The sequence below is a fragment of the Euprymna scolopes genome, chromosome 9 (genome assembly GCF_053919585.1).
Source record: "Euprymna scolopes isolate OS-2025 chromosome 9, ASM5391958v1, whole genome shotgun sequence".
NCBI lineage: Eukaryota > Metazoa > Mollusca > Cephalopoda > Sepiida > Sepiolidae > Euprymna > Euprymna scolopes.
This window is the reverse complement of record NC_136490.1, coordinates 161,235,750-161,261,852: the sequence shown is the minus strand read 5'-3', so window position 1 is coordinate 161,261,852 and position 26,103 is coordinate 161,235,750. Positions and strand designations below refer to the sequence as shown.

At 30.5% G+C, this 26,103-nt stretch overlaps 1 protein-coding gene across 1 annotated transcript; it reads right to left on the bottom strand.

The window, feature by feature from the left end:
- Positions 1-2,333: 2,333 nt before the first annotated feature.
- LOC145284960 (large ribosomal subunit protein eL14-like) lies at positions 2,334-25,865 on the bottom strand. Its single transcript, XM_080134063.1, has 5 exons — positions 25,819-25,865; positions 19,525-19,629; positions 10,984-11,178; positions 3,022-3,075; positions 2,334-2,556 (listed from the first exon to the last, which is right to left on the bottom strand). The coding sequence occupies exons 1-5, from the start codon at positions 25,819-25,821 to the stop codon at positions 2,371-2,373; spliced, it is 543 nt and encodes a 180-aa protein (XP_079990189.1). The 5' UTR covers positions 25,822-25,865; the 3' UTR covers positions 2,334-2,370.
- Positions 25,866-26,103: the final 238 nt, after the last annotated feature.

Genomic DNA, 26,103 nt, shown 5'->3' with positions numbered 1-26,103 from the left:
AAATCTTCTCCTTTTTCTCTCATTCGGCCCTTTAGCCAATCAGGATGCCGGAACCGGTGTCACTCAAATCTTCACCAGGCTGCCTATGCCCAAAAAAGGGGCTGTTTCTTCTTCTGTTGGCAATCGAGTAGAATATCTCAGCCGGCGTGTGCCTTATAGAATTTGACGGGCCATTAAAACCAGAATGGTCTCGTTCAATTAACTTTGAGGGATCATAAAAATGAACCAAATCCAATTCCACAAAGGTCGCTTTGTAAATTGGAATTTCATTGGTATCCTTCCTTTCACTCAAGTATTGGGCTTTCTTGGCCAAAAGAAGTATCCTTCACACATACCATTCTGGACCTTATCTCCTTTTTATTTTTTCTCTTCTGTTTACAACTCTTTTTTTTTCTATGCCTGTCGTTCGCCCCACCACTACCTCTTTTCTCAATCGCCTCTCACCTCTCTCGGTTTCTATCCCGTTGGGTGCATTTAGCTTGCAGTTTACTGCACCGTCGAGCCTGTCTCACCTTGACAGAGTACAAAATAGACTTTGTATCTTGGTGGGGGATGCCCTTTTCTCTTCCCCACACAATAGACGTAATGAGCCTGTCTTTGTTCTATCGTTATTTCCATGGCAAGTGCTTGTTTGAGCTCCATTTTCTGGTATCCCTTTGCCAATCTTTTTCAAAAAACACCCGACTAGCTGAAACCACCGTCAATAATTTCCCCCCCTCCTTATCTGTCAAAACGTAGATTCCATGAACGAAGCTTCTTTCTTAGAACTGCAAGCCTGTGGAACTGTTCCACTTGCCTGTTTCCCTCCCGACTTCAACCTGAATGTCTTCAAGTCCAACACAAACAAATTCCTGATGAACCGCCCCCCCCCCTAAGTAATGACACTTTACCAATTCTCCAATACTATTGCTACACTATTCCTTTGATTACTGTACACACAATAACCCTTATCCTTGAGTGGCCATTGGGCCTTGATAAGTGGTGAACTCCATGTAAAAAAACAAAAAAAAATAGATCCACAAATATAAAAATAAAACATGCTGATGCTTCAGATTGGATTCTGGGTGTGTGTTTTACATCTACGTCCTGTCAAGGCTGAGTTTGTCTATTACTTTCAGTTCATTTCGATGTTCCGAAGCTTTTTCTAACCCGATGGTCCAAACCATGATCTGTCTCCAACTGAACTCTCAACTTATAACTATTGTAAAAAAAAAAAACTCAAATTATTAAGTTCAGCTTTGTCGTCCCTATAGTTCTAACTCAATATACAGCATAATCACGTTGACACACCGGTTCCCGTCAGATCACCAAAGTTAAGCCTGGCTAGTAGCAGATGAGTTGCCATTTGGGAATTCTAGGCGCTGTATGTGCTTTCCGCTTATCTCGGAATTTGTTGTTTCCAGTTGTCCTGAACCTCCACTTATCACTGGTATCTAACAATGCCGACTCAGGTGTGGTTGGATATTGTGCAACTCTTGCCACAAAAATTACACGCGCAGGCAACCCAAGTCTGTCAAGATTGAAGTAACCCTCCCCTCAAAATACGCTCAGGGGCATTGTTCTCTAACTATGTCTGGTCACAGACTAAATTTAAATCTACCCTTACCTCTCCCTATCTATAGTAAGAACAAATTTGTCAAATTTTTATTGATAAATCTATCTCCTACTTTGTTTTCTCTACTTCCTGAACGACTATAGGGAATTATTGAGTGTGTAGGATCTACCAAATCAAATTTTGTTCTTTGCTCACTTAGTTTTATTCCAACGAAATTTCTGTATATTCATAAATAAAAATTTCCAATCAATTTGGGTTTAGGACGGCTCCTAGAGTAAATGTGGGATTAAGGTGACTGAAATTATTTTGGTTAAAAGCAAACATTTTCATCAATATTGATCATCATCACCAAACTTGATTAACTTTAGAACTAATTTTTTTAATATTTTCTACAAATAATTCAAGTGTATGTTCTCTATATTTTGACGTTTTTCTTGTAAATTATCTCCCTTGAAAATTAAAATGCTGTCATTTTACAAAATCCACTATTTTATTTATAATTAATTTGTACTATTGTGTATAGACAAAAATTAGAAACGTAAATTAGAGAATATGCAATAGCAGATTTTTAGGTTAATATATAATTCAGACTTATTCAAAGATGAGGATATTTAAAAAAAATATCCAACAATTATTAAAAATCATCCATCAATAATTTTTTTTTTTTTTTTTTTTTTTAAAGTTAAATTACCAATTTTTGCAATTATAAAAACAATCATTATTAAAATTGCAAATCATTATCAAAGAGGAGGATTTAATATAAAGACAGAATCAAAGATTGTTGTAAATGTTTTTATTTTTTTAATATCCACTGCTTATTTGGCAGAAACAGGCTTTGTGCTCTTGGGTGCTGTTGTAGGCTTCTTCACAAGATCCTTTTTCTTGGACTTGGGTCGTGGCTTGTAAACAGCTCTTGGTTTGGGAGGTTGAGTTTTAGGTAAAACCTCTCTAAGGGGCTTCTTACGAAGCTTTCCAACTTGTAAACGGATTATCTTGTTCCTCTGTAATGAAAGATTAAAAATTTAAATTTACTTGCAACTCTACATCAACTCTTACAGTTTTACTACTTTAAATTAGTTTATCAAGGCTTAAAAAAAAAAATAAATGATCTTGAAACATTTAGAAATATGTTCAGTTTCAACAGTCACAAAACAATGGATAGCCACTATAATCCTAACCTTGGATGAGCTTGGAGTCAAAAGAATTGCAGTCAACTGCTTTTCTGAATTGACATTGCTAAAGTTTTAGATAAGATGGTTTCCTTTTTCCTTTTCATATTCTACCTTATTTAGTAACAGAAGAAAATATGAATTCATAAAAACGTAGTCAGTGTAAGTGTAACAATTACAATTCAAACACAAGTATTCAATGTAAATTATGTTGACTATGATTAGCTTTTCTTTGACAAATTCAACAAAATGATCAAATAATTAAAATTTGACAAGAAAATAAATATTTCAACTCACCGATTGTTTAGCTCTCATCAACTTGTAACGATCAAAATCTGTCATTTGAGCTTTCTGAAAAAATGAAAATTATTTTTCAAGGTTAAATCAAGTTTGTACAGACATCAACTTTTATAGAATTTGATTGTGTAACAATGAATTTCATAAAATCGTAATATATGCTTTTTATAAGAGAGAAGACACTCATTAGTGACCAAAGATAAAACTCAACAGAATTGAGAAAAGTTAGAATTTGATTTTTGGACAAATTAAAACAAAAACTGTCCACTAATCACATTTAGAAACTATTAATTATTTATGGAGACCAAAACATGCTCACAGAAAGAAAAAAAAAAAAAAAAAAAAAAAAAAAATGTTGGGTTCAGTTCTCCTACAGTGATTCCACTCAGAAAAACTCATATTAAAACATTTACAAGTCTGTTATAGTTGTTGAAACATCTCCAAAATTTAAAAGCTTATCTTATCCATTCATTTAAAATACTTTCGAGTAATGATTAATGTTACATAAATTTCATAAACTTGAAAAATTTACAAATTTTATCATTTTATATTTGTTCTCCAGAAATTCAGTTTAGAAAATTATCGTCCTTGTATATCTGACGGCACTTCCAAATTTAACTCATCATGTTCTGGGGTTAGAAAACAATTCTTAATTTTAAACATTAAAAAATTGCAGATAAATGTAAATATGTAAGATAAACTTGTAAAATAATATGACAAGAAAACAAAAATCTTCAAATATTTGGTATTACTAACCTTTTATTTAAAAAATAAACTGCTTCTAGAATATCAGATTAATAAAAAAAACAAAAATAACGGATTTTGTAAACTTGATAAGGCACCTTTCAAATTGAACTCATATTCTGGAGTTAGAGATTAATTAGCTTAAAATCGAGTTACACTTGACCAAACAAAATCATACTTTCTTTGCATATGAACTCCAGAAATTCAGTTTAGAAAATTATCGTCCTTGTATATCTGACGGCACTTCCAAATTTAACTCATCATGTTCTGGAGTTAGATGCAAACATTTCAAAGATTAAAGTTGTATGTGTTAAAAATTTTATACATTAACAAACACAAATTCAATGCGTAGCCTAGGTATTTTTTTTAATTGTCCATCTGCTTTTGCAAAGTATAGTAAAATAAATTGACCTGCAATGTCCACTATTGCAAGAAGCAATGACAAAGAGCATTTTATTTATTGCATGAACAAACTAGATGCAACATCTTGCGTCTAGTTAAGCTGTGATTAAACTTGGTATGTATAGGTGTGAGAACATTTGCGCAAACACAATTCGTGCTCAGAAAATTGATGTTAAAAGAGGATTCAGTAGGGAGAAAGTGACCAGACGAGATACAACTTTTTATACTCCAGGGTTCCTTTGAAAAAGTTGATTTATATTTTAGTGGAGATATCTTTTCATCACCATTATCTTAATCAATTCCAGTTGTGTGTGTGTGTATATATATATATATAATTTTGTGTTAATATTTTCCAGAGATAAAGCAACCAATGAAGTTTTAATGTGGTTAATACAAAAGTGCTCAATACTGAAGTAGAGCAAGATATACTTTTTGTCTTACATACGCATTCATATGTTGATACACATTGCTCATACAAAAAGTTTAAGCAATAAGGTCTCTAGTTACTTGTAACTGGCTGACCAAAACATACTTATGAATGTATAGCAACATTAATGCTTATGTAAGAAAAACAAAAAGTGTGTGTATATATATTACTCCTTTTAATTTGGCTTGTTTTGTGCATTGATGTTCATATTAAAAACAATTTTTATTTATTTAAAAAGAAAATACAACTTGTATATGGGTCATGGAATTGCATTAACTAACAAAAGATCCAGCTAATTTGCATATATTTTTTAACATTAATTTTAATTAATTTCCTATTAGTTTTTTTCAATTTTCTTATGGGATGATCATCTTTAGTTAACTATATCGTGTAATTATATTCATGTAGAATATCTACATGAATTATACTTGCATAAAAAGGTTACAGTAAACAAACCTCTTTCTATATGTATGCGTATATGCATTTAAGAAATTTTGCCTATCAAACTTCTGTCAGTTTTGGGTCTACAGACATGAAATTCAATATATAAGGTATTCAAACCCATACAAAACTTTATATTTGAGTTTTAGTCAGGGAAAAAAATCGGTGCAAAAGCAAAAATTAAAGAAATGGAATTTGCTAGGTGAAGGTCGAACGACGGCATTTGTAACGTAATAGCAATTGGTTCATGTTTTAATTTTTAGCCTTTCAGCAAACATGTCTTTATAGCTCAGCCATTAACGACAGAGGCAAAAATAAATTCTAAGCTAAATGTTTTGGTTTCTATTCTCGGTGGTGGCGCACTAGCTATTTTTTTTATTTTTTTTTTTTTTTTACTTTAAATCATTATATATTGAGTACAATATAATACAAAATCTGCATTAATCAAAATATCGTATTTAAGCATATTTTATGACCAGACAATGCCGGGTGGTCTGTTAGTATATATATATATATATATAACGTAAATTTGGTTCGTTACAAGTGAATAAAACCATATTTCTACGTTACCAATTTATTTGAAATTTTCAGACAACCCATTTTTAGAGTCGAGGTATGTTTTTATGTTATAAAAATAAATTTACCTCGCGAATTATTAAAATATTAAATAAAATAAATATATTTTCGTAAGCCGTTACTGCGAATCTGTTCTGTTGATAAAACTGAACTTCCGGTTCGATTCATTTCACAGCCACGAATTGACGAAAGATTTCATTTTCTGTTAACTCGATAAGTAAAAAAAAAATAAATAAATAAATAAAAAAAAATAAAATAAAAATAATTCATTTGTTTATCTTCCAAATTTTTTAATTTACACATTTTTTCTTTATTATATAAGGCCAAAAAAAAAAAAGTTTGTCGCTTGCTTTTTGAGTTTTTTTTCGATATAAGATTGGTTGGTAAAGTACAGTTTATTTTTGTCCGCGCTATTTTTTAAATCGTATTTCCAGGTTTAATTACAGTCTTATTATGTTTTTTTTTTTTTATTCGATTGTAAGGTTAAAAATGACTTTTTAAATATTAACGTTGTTATTATTACAGCACGGATCACTCTGCATGAGTACTGTACTTTCACCTAACAATTTAATAAACAAAACATAGTACTTATGCAGAGAAAGTACCATAATATAATGTTATTTAGAAAGCCATTCTTAACATGGGGAGGACGTTTTGTTACTATTCTATACTTTCACCTAACAATTTAACAAAAGATGGTACTTATGCAGAGAAGGTACCGTGCTGAAATAATGCTATTAAGAAAGCCATTCTTAACATGAGAAAGGGAGAGTGTTCTGTAACTATTTTATATTTTCACCTAACAATTTAATAAACAAAAGATAGTACTTATGCAGAGAAGGTACCGTGCTGAAATAATACCGTTATTTAGAAAGCTATTCTTAACATGGGGAGGGAGTTTTGCATCTATTCTAAATTATGAATGCTTTTTCTTTATTAAAGAAATTGGGTACTCGTGCACTTATTGATCCGTGCTAAAATAATGTTATTTAAAAAGCCATTCTTAACATGGGGAAAAGAGGGTGTTTTGTAACTATTCTGGACTTTCACCTAACAATTTAATAAACAAAAATTAAACTTAAGCAGACAAGGAACAGTACAGAAGCATTAACATTATTTAGAATACAATTGAATAAAAAACAAAAACAAAACTTTAATTAAACTTGAAATACGATTTAAAAAATAGTACGGATCGGTAAGTGCATTAGCACCATACATTTGTCTAATTCTTAATTTCTTATGTTATTGAGAAAAAAAAAAAAAAAAAAAAAAAAAAAAAAAAAAAAAAAGAAGAATTACTCCACCCTCAAAAATTCCTTTAAAATTACCACTCCTATAGGTTTTCGGGGTCGCTGAAAACGAAAATAACCTTTATAATTAAGGCAAACGAGTAGTTTCCAAGATATGAAGAAATGTTAGTTTAAAAAAGTGAAGGATCACTTTTCCATAATAATTTAACGTAAAATGATCACCCACTTTGTGGCCACGATTTTTGGGGTGGGGGCTTTCTTTCTACCCTTGGAAAATCCTTTAAAATTACCTGCTTAAATTGGTTGGAGCCCCCCCCCCCCGAAAAATGCCCCTCTCTCAGGTGGCCAGAAAGTGGGTGCTCATTCTAAGTTTAATTTAAATTGAAAATTGATCACCCACTTTTCGAAAAAGTAATTTCTTCGTATCATGAAAACTTTCTTTTTGCGACGGAAACGGTTTGCAGATTCGTTTTTAGTACACTGAAATCTACAATAAAATATTTCGTTATATACGAACATGAGACGGGCCTTAAAGTAAAATAATACCGGATTTTTGGGGCAGATTTGCCATTTAGTTGTATAATATCCTCAAACCAGGTAATCACTAAAAGGGACTCTTAAAAGTCGTTACCTGTATCGATCAAAATTTAAAACCACTGATTATATGTCAGCCTACATCACAGTAACATATATTGAGTGAGTTCCTAACAGTATTTTGTATAGTTTTTAGTTTAAACTCATTTTCCCAAAATTTCCGCAAACTCAACGTGTTCGATACAGTCTGCCGCCATTTGTATTTTTCAAATATACCGATAAACACTGCATGTTTTTGAACCGATTAAACATTATACATTACACAAAAACACTACAATCTTATCCAGTTAGGTAGAACTTTTCTTGCCTTTTGATAACATTTATTTGACAACTTCTTTGTATCTGTTAATACAAACCCTTTTCATTTAATGTAACGTTTAGTCAGCTCGAAAAACAGTGTTTATCGGTGTATTTGAAAGATACAAATGGTGGCGGACACTGTTGATTATGTTAAGTTTGAGAAAGTGAGTTAAAAATAAAAAACTATACAAAATACTGTCACAAACCCACCGATTATTTCAGCCTATGTCACGGTAACATATTCGGCAGGTTTTTGACACTATTGTATAGTTTTTAGTTTTCAACTTCATTTCCCAAAATTAACAGTCTGCAACCATTTCTGTTTTTCCAGCCGATTAAACATTTTACCTTACATAAAAACACTAAACAATTATCCAGTTAGGTAGAAATGTAACTTACCTTTGCTTTCATTTGTTTTTGGACAACTTTTTTGAATCTGTGTATAGTAACCCCCCCCCCTCCATCACTCAAATATTAATTACTAACTCACATTTTTGTATACAGAAAAAAAAAAAAAAAAACATTTAGCGTTTCAAGGTTAGCTTTGTCCACTGATTGTTGGTCGAGCCCAAGCAATGATTGATGGTAATCCTGAGGATCAGGATCCAATCCTGCAAGAGTACCATTTTTTTTTTTTTTAGAGTGGATTGCTGTACTAAGAATATAAGAAACATGCATTTTCTCTTTTTATTAGAATTTTCCATTACACCAAATTTAGCCACAGCAACGCATGGCAGGGTACAGCTAGTATATATATAAAAGACTAAATATTCTAACTTTAATTATTTTTTTAAATTATTTCTCGTAACAGACATGATCTATGTAAAAAATTGCACATTTTTTAAAGGCCTGTTCTCCATAAAAGCAAAGTCATAATAAAAGATGCTACATATTTTATTATTCATTAAATTATTTTAAACATATCAACCATATATAAAAAAACATTGACATTCACCAACTGATTACAGCATTAAGTGAAGATAATATGAATCACCAATGGTAAAGAAGTCTTTACTGTGTCTATGTAAAGAGACTTGAAAAATGTGTGGTAACCAATTCAAACATTATCCTTTTGTAGAACACAATACAGCAGGATTGCATCTACAGCTAATTACAACACGGTAGTTTTCAAAGCTAATGTAATTAAGTTCTCGTTGAATTCATCCTCTTAAAAAAATCAAATCCTACCAAAGCTGAACCATTACTGATCAATGTTGTCTCATCCCGCATGATACTCATTAACTTTTATGTTTGATGAATCCATAGTAGAAAAATTAAATCTATTTTCTAGCCACATTTACAAACCTCTATTACTAATTCATCATGCTGATCATAACACGCTCACAGAAAGTGAATTCATAAACGGCAATCTTAAATCTACACGATGACGCTGTGTTGCTGGCATGACATATTTTCACACAAGATTTAGAATAATACGCCACTCATCTATTTCCTATCAAGAAGGAATTTCTGAGAATGTTTGCAAACAATAACACAACGTCCACATCATTTGGATAAACATGGTTGAAATGCTAGGGTCTAACTTAAAACAGAATTTAGAGACAGCAAAAAAAGGATTTTTGAAACTTGATAAAAATGTTTACAATATTCAATTCATCAAATAAAATATTAAAATCTCGTATATCTGACCGCACTTCCAAATTGAACTCATCATGTTCTGAAGTTAGAAAACGATTCTTAAACCATTAAAGTTTGCCGAATATGATGTAAAACAAAATAAAAGGAGACTTTTTCTAAAACAGAGATAAAAATGTGCTGTCTGTTCTTAGAGCAGGATTCTAAAGAGAATTTTTTTTTTTTTTTTTCGATCCAGTTTCCCTAAGATTAATTCCCTTAAAATCGAGTTACATTTGACCAAACAAATCATACTTTCTTTGCATATGAACTCCAGAAATTCAGTTTAGAAAATTATCGTCCTTGTATATCTGACGGCACTTCCAAATTTAACTCATCATGTTCTGGAGTTAGAAAACAATTCTTAATTTTAAACATTAAAAAATTGCAGATAAATGTAAATATGTAAGATAAACTTGTAAAATAATATGACAAGAAAACAAAAATCTTCAAATATTTGGTATTACTAACCTTTTATTTAAAAAATAAACTGCTTCTAGAATATCAGATTAATAAAAAAACAAGAATAACGGATTTTGTAAACTTTTGATAAGGCACCTTTCAAATTGAACTCATGTTCTGGAGTTAGAGATTAATTAGCTTAAAATCGAGTTACACTTGACCAAACAAAATCATACTTTCTTTGCATATGAACTCCAGAAATTCAGTTTAGAAAATTATCGTCCTTGTATATCTGACGGCACTTCCAAATTTAACTCATCATGTTCTGGAGTTAGATGCAAACATTTCAAAGATTAAAGTTGTATGTGTTAATTTTATACATTAACAAACACAAATTCAATGCGTAGCCTAGGTATTTTTTTTAATTGTCCATCTGCTTTTGCAAAGTATAGTAAAATAAATTGACCTGCAATGTCCACTATTGCAAGAAGCAATGACAAAGAGGAGTTTATTTATTGCATGAACAAACTGGATGCAACATCTTGCATCTAGTTAAGCTGTGATTAAATTTGGTATGTATAGGTGTGAGAACATTTGCGCAAACACAATTCGTGCTCAGAAAATTGAAGTCAAAAAAGGATTCATGGACACTGGCTATTTGGGCAATCATGCTGCACCTAATATGACCATGACAAGTTGCGTATTTTTAAAATTTATTTTAATTTCTGATTTTTCTAAATTTGATCGATCAGATGTTCTTTAATAACAGTAACTATCATGCAAAATTTTGATCAAAAACAATTTTTTAGAGTTAATGTTCACCACATAACTTTTGCAATACTCTATGCAATAGAGACATAAGATAAGATTGTGGCCGATCTTTCCATCAGACAAAGGTGTGCATCTGAATTATGTTCTCTTAAATAATTTGTTCGTTTAAGATCAATAATGCTGCACACACAAATAAGATTTCAAAAACCTGGGAAAAATTATAAATTTTCTTAATTTGCCTATAAATTTCAGAATTTCAGTTTAGAAAATCATCGTCCTTGTATATCTGACGGCACTTCCAAATTTAACTCATCACGTTCTGGAATTATAGGCAATTTTATTTTAAAGATTAAAAGTTGTATATTCAATAAAGAGAAATCCAAATAAATTGGAGGTTAAAAAAAAAAAAAAAAAGCATACCTTTTTCCTGCATTCAATTTTCTTTGCCCATTTAGTCTGAGCCCAACGCCTGCTAATGGCTTTTCTTTCCCAAGCTGTCTTCACTTCTTGGCTTTTGGCAGAATGGCGGAAATTCAGAACAAATCGAGTCAAATGAAGACTTTTGAAATTGATGGCACGGAGTGGGACACCTGTCAAAGGTCCGATAACCAGAGCCTAAAAGAAAGGAGGAAAATTTGTTTAAAATGAGAAATAAAATTAAGTTTAAGGGTTCCAACATCATATAGTTAAATACTATTAATAAAGAATTGAATAAAAACAGCTTGTAATGTAAAATAGAATTCAATTTATAGATGCTTCCAGAATCAAATGAAATATGCATTCCTTTAAAAAAAGAATTCTATTAAATGCCAGAAAACAAAATTCCTAAATATGAAAACAAAAGATAAAACCAAACATTTTAACAATCTATTTTAAATTAAAAAAAAAATTTATGTATGAAAAATAAAATTGCAAGTTGAATCGAGTACTAGTGAGAATTTAGTTGTTCGAACACAAGTCCACAGGATTGACACGACCATCCAGAGTTTTGTTTCACATCAGAAGCCCCCCCCCCCATCATTCTAGAACATTTCCTAGAGTTTGTTATTTACATTCCAATTAATTAAATAAGGAGTTTATTATTGTTGAACTAAGTTTCCATATTTAACTTGTGTTTGTTAAAGCATTCATTTGAAATATTAACGATTAGAGCTTAACTTTTCCTCACTAATTTGCCTATAAATTCCAGAATTTCAGTTTAGGAAATTATCGTCCTCGTATATCTGACGGCACTTCCAAACTTAACTCATCACGTTCTGGAGTTAGAGGCAAAAAATTCTTAAACATTAAAAAGTTGTAAATGTTTATTAAAAAAAAAAAAAAAGCAAAGAGAAAAAAATTTTTTACACAAAAAACTAACTTTTTGGTGCATTTAAGGAATAGGTATTTGCAGTTGTGACGTAAACAGCTATTACTACGACCGGAGAAAAATACAAATATAAGGCAAACTATTTTTCAATCAATTACACAGATCAACTTTTACATTTTTTTAAAACTTAATTTTTATTTAACTATCAAAAAGGTTAGGGTAAAAACAAATTCAGTTTATATTCTGTAGAACAAAAACATTGAAAAATACACTTAAATATTAAGTTTTTTTCCTTAACTTCTTTGAAAAAAAAAAAAAATATAGACTTTTAGTTTGTTCGATTACATTTGACAGTCTTATGTTTGGTGAAACAACAAAGTACTAAAAATTTTCTTTGTTACCCACTTTTAAAATATTTATGCTATAGAAAATATTTTTACTTTCTAGGATATTGAATTATTAAATAATCCTTTTAAAAGTCAACCTTATTCTTTATTTAATCAGGTTCTAAAAATGTTTACAGGATTTCATCCATCTCACATGCCAGAAAAGCTACAATCTCCAAATCTTTATGTAAAGAAGAGTGAGAAAATAGAGCATAAAATGACAAGATAAGCTTCAATAAAGTCTCTTAATAGAATTGAAAAGAAATTAAGAGGGAGGAGGAGGAGGCTGATTAGGCAACTTCATTTTTATAACTGATAGGTGAACAGGTGGTGAATTTATGATCAATATTCAGGCTTAGAGTATCTCAGGTGATCAGTAATAAAGCAATCCTTTTCTAAAGGGGTGAGGTAATGCCTGGGAGATAGGCAACCCAAGATTGACCAGAACAGTTTTGTAAAAGAATATTGAGAGATTACTAAACAAAATCAAAAGATTAATAACACTGATTGATGATTCAACTATATTGCAACAAAAGTCAAATATCTACACTTATTCTTCCCACAACAATTGAAAATTAGATATTATACATTTTTGCAACATTAAAATAGTTAATTAGCATATAAAAACTCCAGAATTTCAGTTGGCATTCCTCAACAGAATTGAGAAAAGTTAAAATCCGATTTTTGGACAAATTAAAACAAAAACTGGCCACTAATCACATTTACAAACTTAATTATTTATGGAGACCAAAACATGCTCACAGAAAAAAAAAACAAATGTTGGGGCCAGTTCTCCTACAGTGATTCCACTCAGAAAAACTCATTAAAACATTTACAAGTCTGTTATAGTTGTTGAAACATCTCCAAAATTTAAAAGCTTATCTTATCCATTCATTTAAAATACTTTCGAGTAATGATTAATGTTACATAAATTTCATAAACTTGAAAAATTTACAAATTTTATCATTTTATATTTGTTCTCCAGAAATTCAGTTTAGAAAATTATCGTCCTTGTATATCTGACGGCACTTCCAAATTTAACTCATCATGTTCTGGGGTTAGAAAATAATTCTTAATTTTAAACATTAAAAAATTGCAGATAAATGTAAATATGTAAGATAAACTTGTAAAATAATATGACAAGAAAACAAAAATCTTCAAATATTTGGTATTACTAACCTTTTATTTAAAAAATAAACTGCTTCTAGAATATCAGATTAATAAAAAAAACAAAAATAACGGATTTTGTAAACTTGATAAGGCACCTTTCAAATTGAACTCATATTCTGGAGTTAGAGATTAATTAGCTTAAAATCGAGTTACACTTGACCAAACAAAATCATACTTTCTTTGCATATGAACTCCAGAAATTCAGTTTAGAAAATTATCGTCCTTGTATATCTGACGGCACTTCCAAATTTAACTCATCATGTTCTGGAGTTAGAAAACAATTCTTAATTTTAAACATTAAAAAATTGCAGATAAATGTAAATATGTAAGATAAACTTGTAAAATAATATGACAAGAAAACAAAAATCTTCAAATATTTGGTATTACTAACCTTTTATTTAAAAAATAAACTGCTTCTAGAATATCAGATTAATAAAAAAAACAAAAATAACAGATTTTGTAAACTTTTGATAAGGCACCTTTCAAATTGAACTCATGTTCTGGAGTTAGAGATTAATTAGCTTAAAATCGAGTTACACTTGACCAAACAAAATCATACTTTCTTTGCATATGAACTCCAGAAATTCAGTTTAGAAAATTATCGTCCTTTTATATCTGACGGCACTTCCAAATTTAACTCATCATGTTCTGGAGTTAGATGCAAACATTTCAAAGATTAAAGTTGTATGTGTTAAAAATTTTATACATTAACAAACACAAATTCAATGCGTAGCCTAGGTCAAAATTTGGGTCAAAGTTAAAAAAAAGAAAAGAGAAAAAGAAAAGAGAAAAAGAAAAGAGAAAAAGAAAAGAGAAAAGAGAAAAGAGAAAAAAGAAAAGAGAAAAAAGAAAAGAGAAAAAAGAAAAGAGAAAAAAGAAAAGAGAAAAAAGAAAAGAGAAAAAAGAAAAGAGAAAAAAGAAAAGAAAAAAGAAAAGAAAAAAGAAAAGAGAAAAGAAGAGAAAAAAGAGAAAAGAAAAGAGAAAAAAGAAAAGAGAAAAAAGAAAAGAAAAGACCTCTGCCAATTTTTGGTAGGGCAAAAATTTGGCTGCAGGTCAAAATTTAAAGAGTTGACCATTGCAGACTCTACCAAACTTCTCCACCAATTTTGGGTCTAAACACTTGAAATTTTAGATGTAGACACGAGTCAAACTTTAATATATATATATATATATATATATATATATATATATATATATACACACACACACATTCACAAAGTTATGAACAGTACATAGGGCTCGAGCAAAGCTGAGCTTAACTGCTAGTTTAAAATAAAATTTGCAATTAAAAAATTAGGATAAATTTCAAGAAAATTAAATTTTTTTTTTCACTAATTTTGTCTTTAAATTCCAGAATTTCAGTTTAGAAAATTATCGTCCTTGTATATCTGACGGCACTTCCAAATTTTTACTCATCATGTTCTGGAATAATAGACAATTTCTTAAATAATTTTAAACATTAACACACTGAGAATGTGGAGTCCCCTTCACAAGTGAAAAAGTTACTTTCACCATAACTAATGTTTGTGTAAAATTAAAAAAAAAAAAATCTTAAGGCATGATTATTGAGAAAAGTGCAGATCTGTTTATGAGTGAAGAAATGAGGGGGATGATAAACGTTTATAAGTGCATAAATTTTATTCAAAATCTTTAATGCTATAGAAAATTACGTTTTAAAAATATTAGATGGTTATTGAAACAAATGTAAAAATTTCTAAAAACCTTATAAATGGCAAAATATCTATATACATTGTTGATTTTAAATTGTTTTAAATTTAACATGTTTTCAGAATATTACAATAAAAATCATAAAAAGTCGGTACAAAAGCTGATGATCCTCATAATTTATATTATTAGTGTAAATTCTTGGAAAATGCAACGATTACAAGAAATTGACTCGCAAAAAAAAATCTACTGAAGGAGTTGGGACAATTTTTTAATTAGTTTTAAAGGTCGAAAAGATGTATATATGACCTTGTTTGTGAGGGATAGTCTCCAAACTAATGTTAATTTTTAGTCTCCAGATTTAAAAAAAAAAAAAAAAACTTGAAATCACTATATTAGGTTAAGTTCTTGTGGAATTTTAAGTTTTAATTTCAAATAAGTTTGCGTTATCATACCTTTAATTTAAAAAGCATTTTCGCTCTTTACAATCGTTTTAAACAATTGTCTTTTTCAGAACGTTGAAAGATAGCAAAAAGCAAATTCATACAATTTTCTTATTTCAATTCAAGCTAGGCCGAAAAGCTGCTGAAACAGTTTGCAATATCAACAAAGCACTTGGCCCAGAACTACTGAACACACAGCATGGTGGTTTAAGAAATTTTGTGGTGGCAGCGAATTTGGAATATGAGGAGTTAGTGTTTGGCCATCGGATGTTGACAACGGACAATTAAGAGTTTTAGTCGAAGCCAATCCACACACAACTGTTTGAGAATTTGCTTTTGAACTAGATGTAATGTATACGACAATTTCCAACCACTTGAGATTGGAAAGACAAAAATAGCTTGTTAAATGTAGGCACCGCCAAAAATGGCCGCAAAATCAAGTTGTTTTTTAAAACAAAATTACATTTATTAAAATCCATGATTTCTGAGTAACTTTTTTTTTCCAGAAAGATAAAACCCTGAATTTTATCATATAGAAAAAAGAATGTAAACTTTTTCTATTTTTAATTAAATTTTAAATGTTAAATTTTCCCAAAAAGTTAATTGACATTTTTTGTCTTGCACAAAAAACGTACATAAATATTTAAAAAAAAAAAAAAAAAAAAAAAAAAAAAAAGGTTTTTGAAATAATTTATTTATTTATTGTCTAAGATTTAGGATGATTTTCTAAGAGAATATGCAAAAATATTATAATATAAGTACCTGGACTTCAAATAATTCCACTTATTCATATAGGTAACCAGTTATTTCGCATCGATCTAGAGTTTAGATCGACACTGTTTACGTTTGCATTTGATAAGAAGCAAACTATGGAAGACCAAACAGGCCAAAAAAACTTATTTTTCAGTGACGAAAATTTCAATATATTATTAAGCTGAGGCTGGCCAGTACCAGATGGGTGACCATTTGTATGAGTTTTGTTTTTAATGTGTATGTGTGTGGGGGCAATTTAAAGCAGAATAAAAAAATTTATTTCAGCGCGTTTGGTCCACCGTAGTCGAAAGGCGGCAAACGTTTTCAAACGAGATCGAAAAAAATGCTATTTTTAACACAAAGGGCACAATATTTATCGAATTTTTTTTTTGTATCGATTATTCAAAGCATGTCCCGTTTAATAATGGTCATGCATTATTCGGCTCGCTAAAAAAAATTGTTAATTTATTTATCAAAGATTTTAAAATGGCTTTTTTCGTATAAATATTGAAAAAAATTTTTTTTTCGTTTTGCTTAACTTAATTATTTTACTTAACATATTCACCGAATTTCACACTTCAAAACTCAAAAGCGGGATAATTAAACACAATCGAAGTTCTGATATTCAGACGTCAAAATAAGGTATGCAAACAATTTTTTTTTTTATTTTTAAATCTATAATTCTGTCCCTTACAACAACACAATATGTTTTGTTCAGTTTCAGATGATTATTTTAAGCATATTTGTTCCTACTTCAAAACAAGGGGGGATTTTGTAAACAAAAAAAAAAAAAAAAAAATAAATAAATAAATATCGTTTATGAAAAATAAGTACACTATTATAAAGTTCATTCCTCTCCTAATAATCGCTGAAAATTTCGTATTGATCGGATAATTACCTGATATTTGGTAGATTTTTAAAAAGACGGTCCGTCAAAAAGTACTGACCTGCCCCCCCCAGTTTTGGCGGTGCCTAGTTAAATGGGTGCCTTACGGATTGAGCAACAACCAAAAGAAACGCCATTATGAAGTGTCACGCAACAAGAATGACTTGTTTACTTGATCAGGTTGTGACTTGTTTATTTTTTTATACAACAACCGGTGATGCTCAGTTGAGTGGTTAGATGGCGAAAAAGCTCAACATTTCCTGAAGCCAAAGTTGCATCAAAAGAAGGTCATGCTGACTTCTTGGTCAGCTGTGATCGGTCGCATCCATTAGTTTTTTTTGAATGCAGGCGAAACCATGATGGTGGAGAAGTACTGTCAACAAATGGATGAAATGCATCAAAAACTTCAACAATACCCGATTGCACGTTGCTAAACCGACCCTGCAAAAGTTGAACAAATTGGGCTACGAAACTGCCTTGTCTACCATATTCCCCAGATATCTCACCTACTGCTTACCACCTTTTCCAACATTGACAACTTTCTGTGCAAGAAATTCTTCAAAAACAATCTTTAGTGATTTTGTCGCCATCAAAACGCATTTTTTTTTTTACATTATTGCCGTAAGTACATTCGTATTACGTTGGCAAAAGTGCGTTAATTCTGATGATGGTAATTTCGATCATTAAATTTTATGTTCATCTGAATTTAAAAGTCAAAAACCACAAGAACTTTGTCAACTTAATATATTGGATACAATATATTAACCAAAAGAAAATTGGCTGTATAATACAAAATCTGCATGAATATTTAAACGTAATCTATGACCGGACAACTCTAAGTGGCCTGCTAGATATATCTTATCCAAACACCTTCAACAATACAAAATATTTTTAAATATACTAATAAAAACAATTCATACAATATTAAACATTTATAAAAAAAGCATACAAGTCACAATTGGCTTAATGACAAACTAGAATATTTGTCTTAGAAGAGATGGAATTTAAACAATTTGTATCGAATTATTTGAGAAATATAAAGTTTTAAGTTGCATTAAAGAGATTAAAATGCCATTTGTATATTGAATACAAGAGAAGCACTTAACAGATGCTACACCATGGCCGATATTAGAATGTGAATGTAAGCAAATTTGGATAGATTTCAACAACCATTTGATAAAATATCTGGTACCAGAAATTCTTTTATGAATTTCTATACAAGTACAAGACATCATTGCTTATATTATCAACACCTTATTGTTAAGTGAATAGAATTTGTCTTCTGTGTGACCAAAAATGAGAAATTTATTCTTTTATAGATCCGCCCATTAAAATAAAATTTCACAAACTTGAAAAAATTACAAATTTTATTTTATACTTGATCTCCAGAATTTCAGCTTAGAAAAGTATCATCCTTGTACATCTGACGGCACTTCCAAATTTAACTCATCATGTTCTGGAGTTAGAAGCAAACAATTCTTAATTTTAAATATTAAGTTGTAGATAAATGTAAATATGGAACAAAGTTTAGGTATGTGCAAAATGAATAAACATTTTGACCCCTCCCTTTACTTAAAATTCACCAAAAATCAAGAAATTAATTTTAATGAAATTTTCAGTATTTATCAAAAAATGATCACAGAATATAATGAATCCATTATTTTTTATTTAAATCTAAGTGAAAACGTATTATTTTGTTTAAATAATACCTTTACTAAAGTTATGGTTTTCTGTAGTAGTAAAAAAATGCATGAATTTATTTTTGCTTTTTTAAAAATAAAGCATCGTAAATTGTAACAATTAAAAATTTAATTTTTACAGGAACATTATGAAAAAAGCCCTCAAAGTCCAATTTAATGAATTTGATATAACTCGAAATTTTTTGAACTAGTAGATATCATTGAATTAAGGATTCTTTAATATTTTCACACAAAAAATATTTTTTCACGTAATTTTCATAATATATATTCCTTGTTTGCATGAATGTGAAACTTTCAACATAATTTTTATATAATCTTGAAAAATAATTTTAATTTAAAAGCAGGAATATAGAAAAATAATTTTAAAATGGTAAAAAAATTCTACAAACGTTCACAATAGTATGAATAATTAAATATTTTTTAGATTAAAATTCTTAATTTTTCACATTTTTTGGTGTAGATATTTTTGCTGCTAAGCAGTTTTTTCTGTAAATTTACTTTAATGCCATATTTTGTGTAGGTTTTAAGAAAAAAATTTACATAATTTGAAAATCAATTTTTCAAAGCGAAAAATAGGACATCGCAGCAATGACTAATTGATAGAATTCAAATTTCAAGATTAAATTTTGAAGCGAATACAAAAAAATACCTTGTTCTGATCGATGACATCAGTGATGGCACACAATCGACCACTGTAAGTGCCAGACACAATGTAGGCCACACGGCCAACTTCGACAAATTTGCGATTGAAAACCTGAAAAAATTAAAATATGGAACGAAAAAAATGACTAAAAGGTAGTGTTCATGATTTCTGCTGAAATTAAAAATTTTCATTCTCAAACCCCAAATTTCATTTTCTATTGAAACTCAAAAGAAAAATGACAATATTGTCAAATTTAAAACGTTAAAAGGATTCTCCATAGAATAACTAATTTTTTAAGGTTTTATTCATAATTGGTCAGTGAAAATGCTTAAAATTGGGAGGGGAAAAAATTATAGAGCTTTTCTAAAAAGTTAAAAATATACATGTGTGCATGCGCGCACACATGTCTATTCTAAACATTTAATTGAAACGGCAAAATTGATCGAGTGATGCTCAATGCTGTCGAAATTTGTTTTATGCTTTTGATTTCCTTCATTAACTTTGGATAAATTCAGAATTCAGTTTCCTCAGGAGATTTGAATTTTGTTCGGCCAACGTGAGGAAAGCCGACAAACTGCTTTTATCAAAATCAATGAGCAAGGTATTCAACCTTGTTTCCAACTTAGACATAAGCCCTGATAATTATGATCAGGCATTGTTACATTTAAAGGAGAGATTCCTTAATACTTCTTTGATTAAAAATTAAATTTGAGGAAATTGTTCCTCAGCCAGAACATTGTTTTAGGGTTTTCTTCAAACATGTCAAACTAGACTTATGTGAAATGGATAAGTCATTTGGCACAGACTTCCATTTGGAGAATTCTTTGTCTAGAACTATGATAGTCCATATTTTGTTTGCGAAATTCCCAGTGTGCATAGGGAGATAATGTTTCCTTTCCCTCACCTCCATAATGTCACTGTTTCGACCTAAAATAAAATTATTTTTAAGTTTTATTCTCAACTACCATGCTGAAAACGATAAGGCTGATTTGGCCTCTTATACAATTTCCAACAAGTTTTTTGTTGACAAGTTGGTCACCACTAGTTGTGACCGTGATTCCTTGTTTTCAGTTTATAGCAATGTCCGTGATAGGTTAAATGGGTTCGAGCTTTCGGTCCTGCAATTCCAAATGCGTGAACTTGCAATGTAAAATCTCCACTTACTACCCACGAAAAGGTGTTATCGACATTGCCCTCATCAAGATTCTTTTACATTTACTCCTACAGCTTTAGACAATGTCAAAACTAAACGTGGGGTTCTTATTGCAGATAGTGTACGACCCATCGTTGTTGCTTCTGCTACTATTCAGGGGAAGATAATAGTCACTTGTGGAAAAATAATTTATCATAAGATCAGCAGATCCCTGAAAATTTTCATACCTTGGGGCAACTGCATGCCAAAGATTTAAATTTATGGGACTTTGAATTCCCCAGATGTGCATTCTTGAAGGACTCCCCGGTTGAAATCATTTTTTTCTGCGATGCATCCAAACATGCCTAGGGATTTTCTTTATATGCCAAACAAGGGGCTTAGTCTTCCTTGATATTTGCCAAAACTAAAGTGGCTCCCATCAAGGGAAAATCACTACCTTGGAACTGATGGCCATATACTTAGCCCATAAGTCATTCCTCAGGTCTTGAAGGCCCTTAATGCCTATCAATATCCAGGCTCTTTTTCCTGGTAGCCCTGTCATGGGTTTTAAACAGGAAGAGCTTAAAAAAAAAAAATAAAAAAAAAAAAAAAAAAAAAATTGTGGAAAACCGTATATCGGAAATAAATAAATCCTTGGAGATTAAATTTGAGGTACTCTCTAAATGTAAACAATAAAAGGGAAAATAAGCAAACAAAAAAATGTTAAAACTTGTTTAAAAAAAAAAAAAAAAAAAAAAAATGTGATGGAGAAATAAAGGGAAAATAAGTGAACGAAAAAAAAAAAAAAAGGCACAATTAACCGTTTAAATATTAAAAATCGTTAAAAACAGAGGTAAATTTATATAAATACCGTGACAGCGAATTAGTAGAAAAAAATGTACCCTAACCCTAACCCAGTTTTCAGATTCGCGTTCAGCACACCGAAACGTAACAGAATACTACGTAAAAGATTTTACTAATTCGCTGTCACGGTGTTTGTATAATAATACCAAAACAGAAAAGTCATGTCAACGTGAATGTGCAACCTTAAGAACGATGCTGTCACGTTAACCATTGCTCCACGATGGCGTCAGCGAAGTAATTTTTCTATTCAAACAAATTCAAGAAAGAATGTTTTTTGCGCAAGCGTGTTTGGTTGTCACGAAGGAACACCGTTTTGCTACCCTCCTTCATTGCAAACGTCTATTTCTATGGGAAATAATTGACCATTTTCTTTAATTCTCACATTCGACTGAGACATCACCCTTTCAGATTGTACCCGTTTCGATCCGTCCGATGCTGCTGAGAAAAGTTTTAGGCAGACATACAAACACAGGTCAGATTTATATAATAGATTTTATTTACTTCGAAACAGTAAATAAAATAAGTTAATTTCCGACCGTTCTGATACTGCACATTCATGTTAACATAATACATATGTACAAGAAAACCAAAAAACACATACACAAAGCAAACACAAACACCAACACGTGTCCAAGTTTAATAGCTTTATGGCATACACATATGAACACAGACACACTCAAGCATACAAAAACATACGCGCATGTGTGTAAACAAGCGTGCGGTGAAGTTTATGTGGCCTATTAGTTTAATGGCACATACAACCACTTTTTTTTTTTTTTAATTTTTAAATGTGTAAATACATGTGTAATGCGTGATTGTGGTGTGTTTAATGCGATAATTAATAAGCCAGAAGATTTTTCCTATATATGTAATCGGAAAAGGCCATATTGAAATGCAAGTGAGCGTTCGGTTTTGAGGTTGATACCGTTAGTCTAGAATGTAGAAATGCTTAGAGTTCAGCTAATCGAAATTCAATGAATACGTAAAGGGAAACATTATTTGTGTAGATGAAAAGTAGTAAGAGTATGCGATGTGTAAGAATTCAGTAGCCAGGTAATACAAGTAGGAAAAAGTATAAATTCACGCGGTGAAGAATGGGGTCGTTAGAGGACTTATGGAAATAAATAGATAACAAATAAAAGGTACTGGTCGCGGTAAGAGTTCCCTGCCGAACACCTTCAAAAAAACAATGACTTCTCCCCACGCAGGCGCAAAGGACATGTTTTAGTTGCCATAGTAACAAAACGATCCTTAATTTTTATCGACATTGTTTTACTGTTTATGAATATTGAAATAAAATAAGTAAAAGTAAAGTAAAAAAAAAAAAGTTAAAAAAAAGTCGATAAAAGTGATTAAAAGTGAGATATTAATAAATGTGTAGTAATGTATTTTATTTCAATATTCATAAACAGTAAAACAATGTCGATAAAAATTAAGGATCGTTTTGTTACTATGGCAACTAAAACATGTCCTTTGCGCCTGCGTGGGGAGAAGTCATTGTTTTTTTGAGGGTGTTCACTGTTCGGCAGGGAACTCTTACCGCGACCAGTACCCAAATGGTACTAAATGTTATCAAAGGCAAGGTAAGTTACTTTTAACTGGATATGTTTTTAGTGTTTATTTAATGTAACATGTTTATTCAGCTCGAAAAACAGTGTTTACCGATATGCGATGTATTGGAAAATTTAAAATGGCGCCCGACTCTTTGACACGGTAAGTTTGGGAAAAGGAGTTAACATTAAAATAAAAAAATATGCAAAATACTGTTAAAAACCCACCGAATGTTACGGTAACATATTGAGCGGGTTTCTAACAGTATTTTGTCTATTTTTTTTATTTTGAACTCCTTTTCCCAAACTTACCGTGTCAAAGAGAGTCGGCGCCATTTTTAATTTTCCAATACATCGGTAAACCCTTTTTCAGGCTGAATAAACATGTTACATCGAATAAAAACACTAAAAACATATCCGGTTAGAAAAGTAATTTACCTTGCTTTTTATAACATTTGTTTTTATTTTTTTTACAATGTTTTCGAATCTATGTGTACAGTCACAAACCAAAAATAATTGGCGCAGTTTCATTTTTAAATGTTTTCATCTAATGAAAATATCGTTGGTTGGGTTTCTCTTAATAGTCGCGTTTAAATACATTTTGTATTAATGTTAACTTTGTTACATTAAAAAAAATCGTCGCAGCTTTTTTGAAGGTTTTGATTTAATATCGTTGCATCGAGTGTCATAAATTGAGATGAAAAAAATCAACTCAGTAAGAGAGTTGTCTCCCCCTGTACAATGAACTATTGTAAAATAGCGCAAAGTAATTGAGGCTAGCAATGAAGTAGAACGTTACAACGAGAAAGTGAACACCCTTCTTAAGTCATTAAATTTAGTTTTCAATTTTGGGATTTGTATTACTATACACAAATTCGAAAAAGTTGTCAAACAAAAAAACAAATATATAACAAAATGCTTTTATTTAATGTAATATGTTTATTCAGCCCAAAAACATACGATAAGTTTGGGAAAATGAGTTAAAAATAAAAAACAAAACTATATAAAATATTGTTAAAAACCTACCGAATATATGTCCGCCTATGTCACGGTAACATATTGAGCAAGTTTCTAACAGTAGTGTGTAGTTTTATTTTTAACTCATTTTCCCAAACTTACCGTGTTCAACAGAGTCCAGCACTCCAGCGTTATTTTTTAATTTTCCTATACAGCGGTAAACGCTTTTTCGAGCTGAATAAACATGTTCGCCGATGTACACGAAACGAGTGAGGGACTGAGGGCCCCCATAGCGAAATCCGCATCGGCTCCAATGTTGTACGCACTACGTCCAGGGAGCGATTATTAATCTGAAAAGAAACGATGGAATTTTGGCGTGTGCGATCGTTTTATTTTAACTTTGAACTTTTCGTATTTTTATGTTTTTCTTTTTTTGGATGGATATTTGGGGGGGGGGGCAAAGATTTTAGTTATAATTAATTATTAACAGCAAAATTGGCGCAAGTCCAGATTGGCACTTGCTGGATGTTTTTTTTTTTTTTTTTTTTTTAAATTAAATTGTTGGGGGAAAGTACAGAATAAGTACACAAGTTGTACTACACAACGCCCTCCGGTCACCATGTTGAATAACTTTTCTAAATATTTCCGCACGGATCAATAAGTGCATGAGTACCCTTTTTCTTGAATAAAAATAAAATGCTCAACGAGAACACGACTGCTTTTGTTTTAATAATTATTTCTATTCAAAATATTCTTTCTCCAAAAATAAATAAATAATAACTCCACACCCCCCCCCACTCCAAAAAAAAAACAAACGAAAAATAAAATTATCTGAAAGGCGCTCCCTGAAACGTGCTGCGTACAACATCGGAACCTATGCGTATTTCGTTATGGGAGCCTGTGTACGTCAGCCCATTTTTTTTATTTGTTTTGACAACTTTTTCGAATCTATGTGTTTGAAACGATTATCAAGTGTCCAAAGTTGTGGACATCTTTTCTTGTTCGCCGGCAGTCTTTAACATTACTCGTTTTTCGAACTCGAACATTGTACATTAAATAAAAACTTATCCAGTTAGGTAGAAAAGTAACGTATCTTATCTTTGATAACATTTGTTATATATTTGTTTTTTGACAATTTTTTCGAATCTGTGTATTCGTAAACAAATCCTGAAGTCCATAACTCATCAAAAATTTGAAAACCGACATACATTGCAGAACAGTTTAAAACGGTTTGTTCCCATGTGCAACATTTTACTTAAACACGTATCTAACATTTAGTTCGTGTAAGTTTTAGACCAAACTGTTTCATTTTAAATAGGTTAATTCATACAGCATCAAAATAAATTGAGAAAATATTTCAGGATATTTCTAGAAAGATTATAATCCGGCAAACGAGGTATGAAGTACAAATAGCCACCACGTGACATTTCTTTTCGACGAATACTATTTTTAATTTTCACAACAAAGAAAATGAATAAGTGATACAAATAAAATAATAGAAAGAAAAATGTACGAGAAAATAAAATCGGTCAAAATTATGTTATTTTGTTTTACGTCTTAACATCAAATAAAATCAAGACGCCATATTGAAATGAGACCATGTGTGTTCTTAATGAAGATGAAAATAAATTATTGTAATCAAATTACCGAAATATAACGAAAATATCATGGAATAAATATATTATTAAAATAAAGGAACCTTAAAAAAGATATCGTAAATCAAAAATGTAAAAAAAAATGTAGAAAAATAAAGAAATTTTTCAAATTAGATGTGCACGATAAAAAAGACATACGTACCATTTTGGCTTCGGGCCGAGTAAAGGAAGTGTAAAAGTGCGGAACTGTGAACGTTACTTTTTAAGCACTTCCGGTGGCTCCCCCCCCCTCGTTAGTTTGTATTTTCTTTTTTTTTTTTTTTTTAATAAGACTTCATTTAGAAAAATAAATAAAATATTTTTTTATTTTTTTAAATTATAAAAAAATTATATAAAAAATACTTATAAATTATTCAAGGAAAATCTACCAATAATTTAAAATTTAATTTCTGTGATTAATGCCGCACAAAATAATACCTACGGTTTT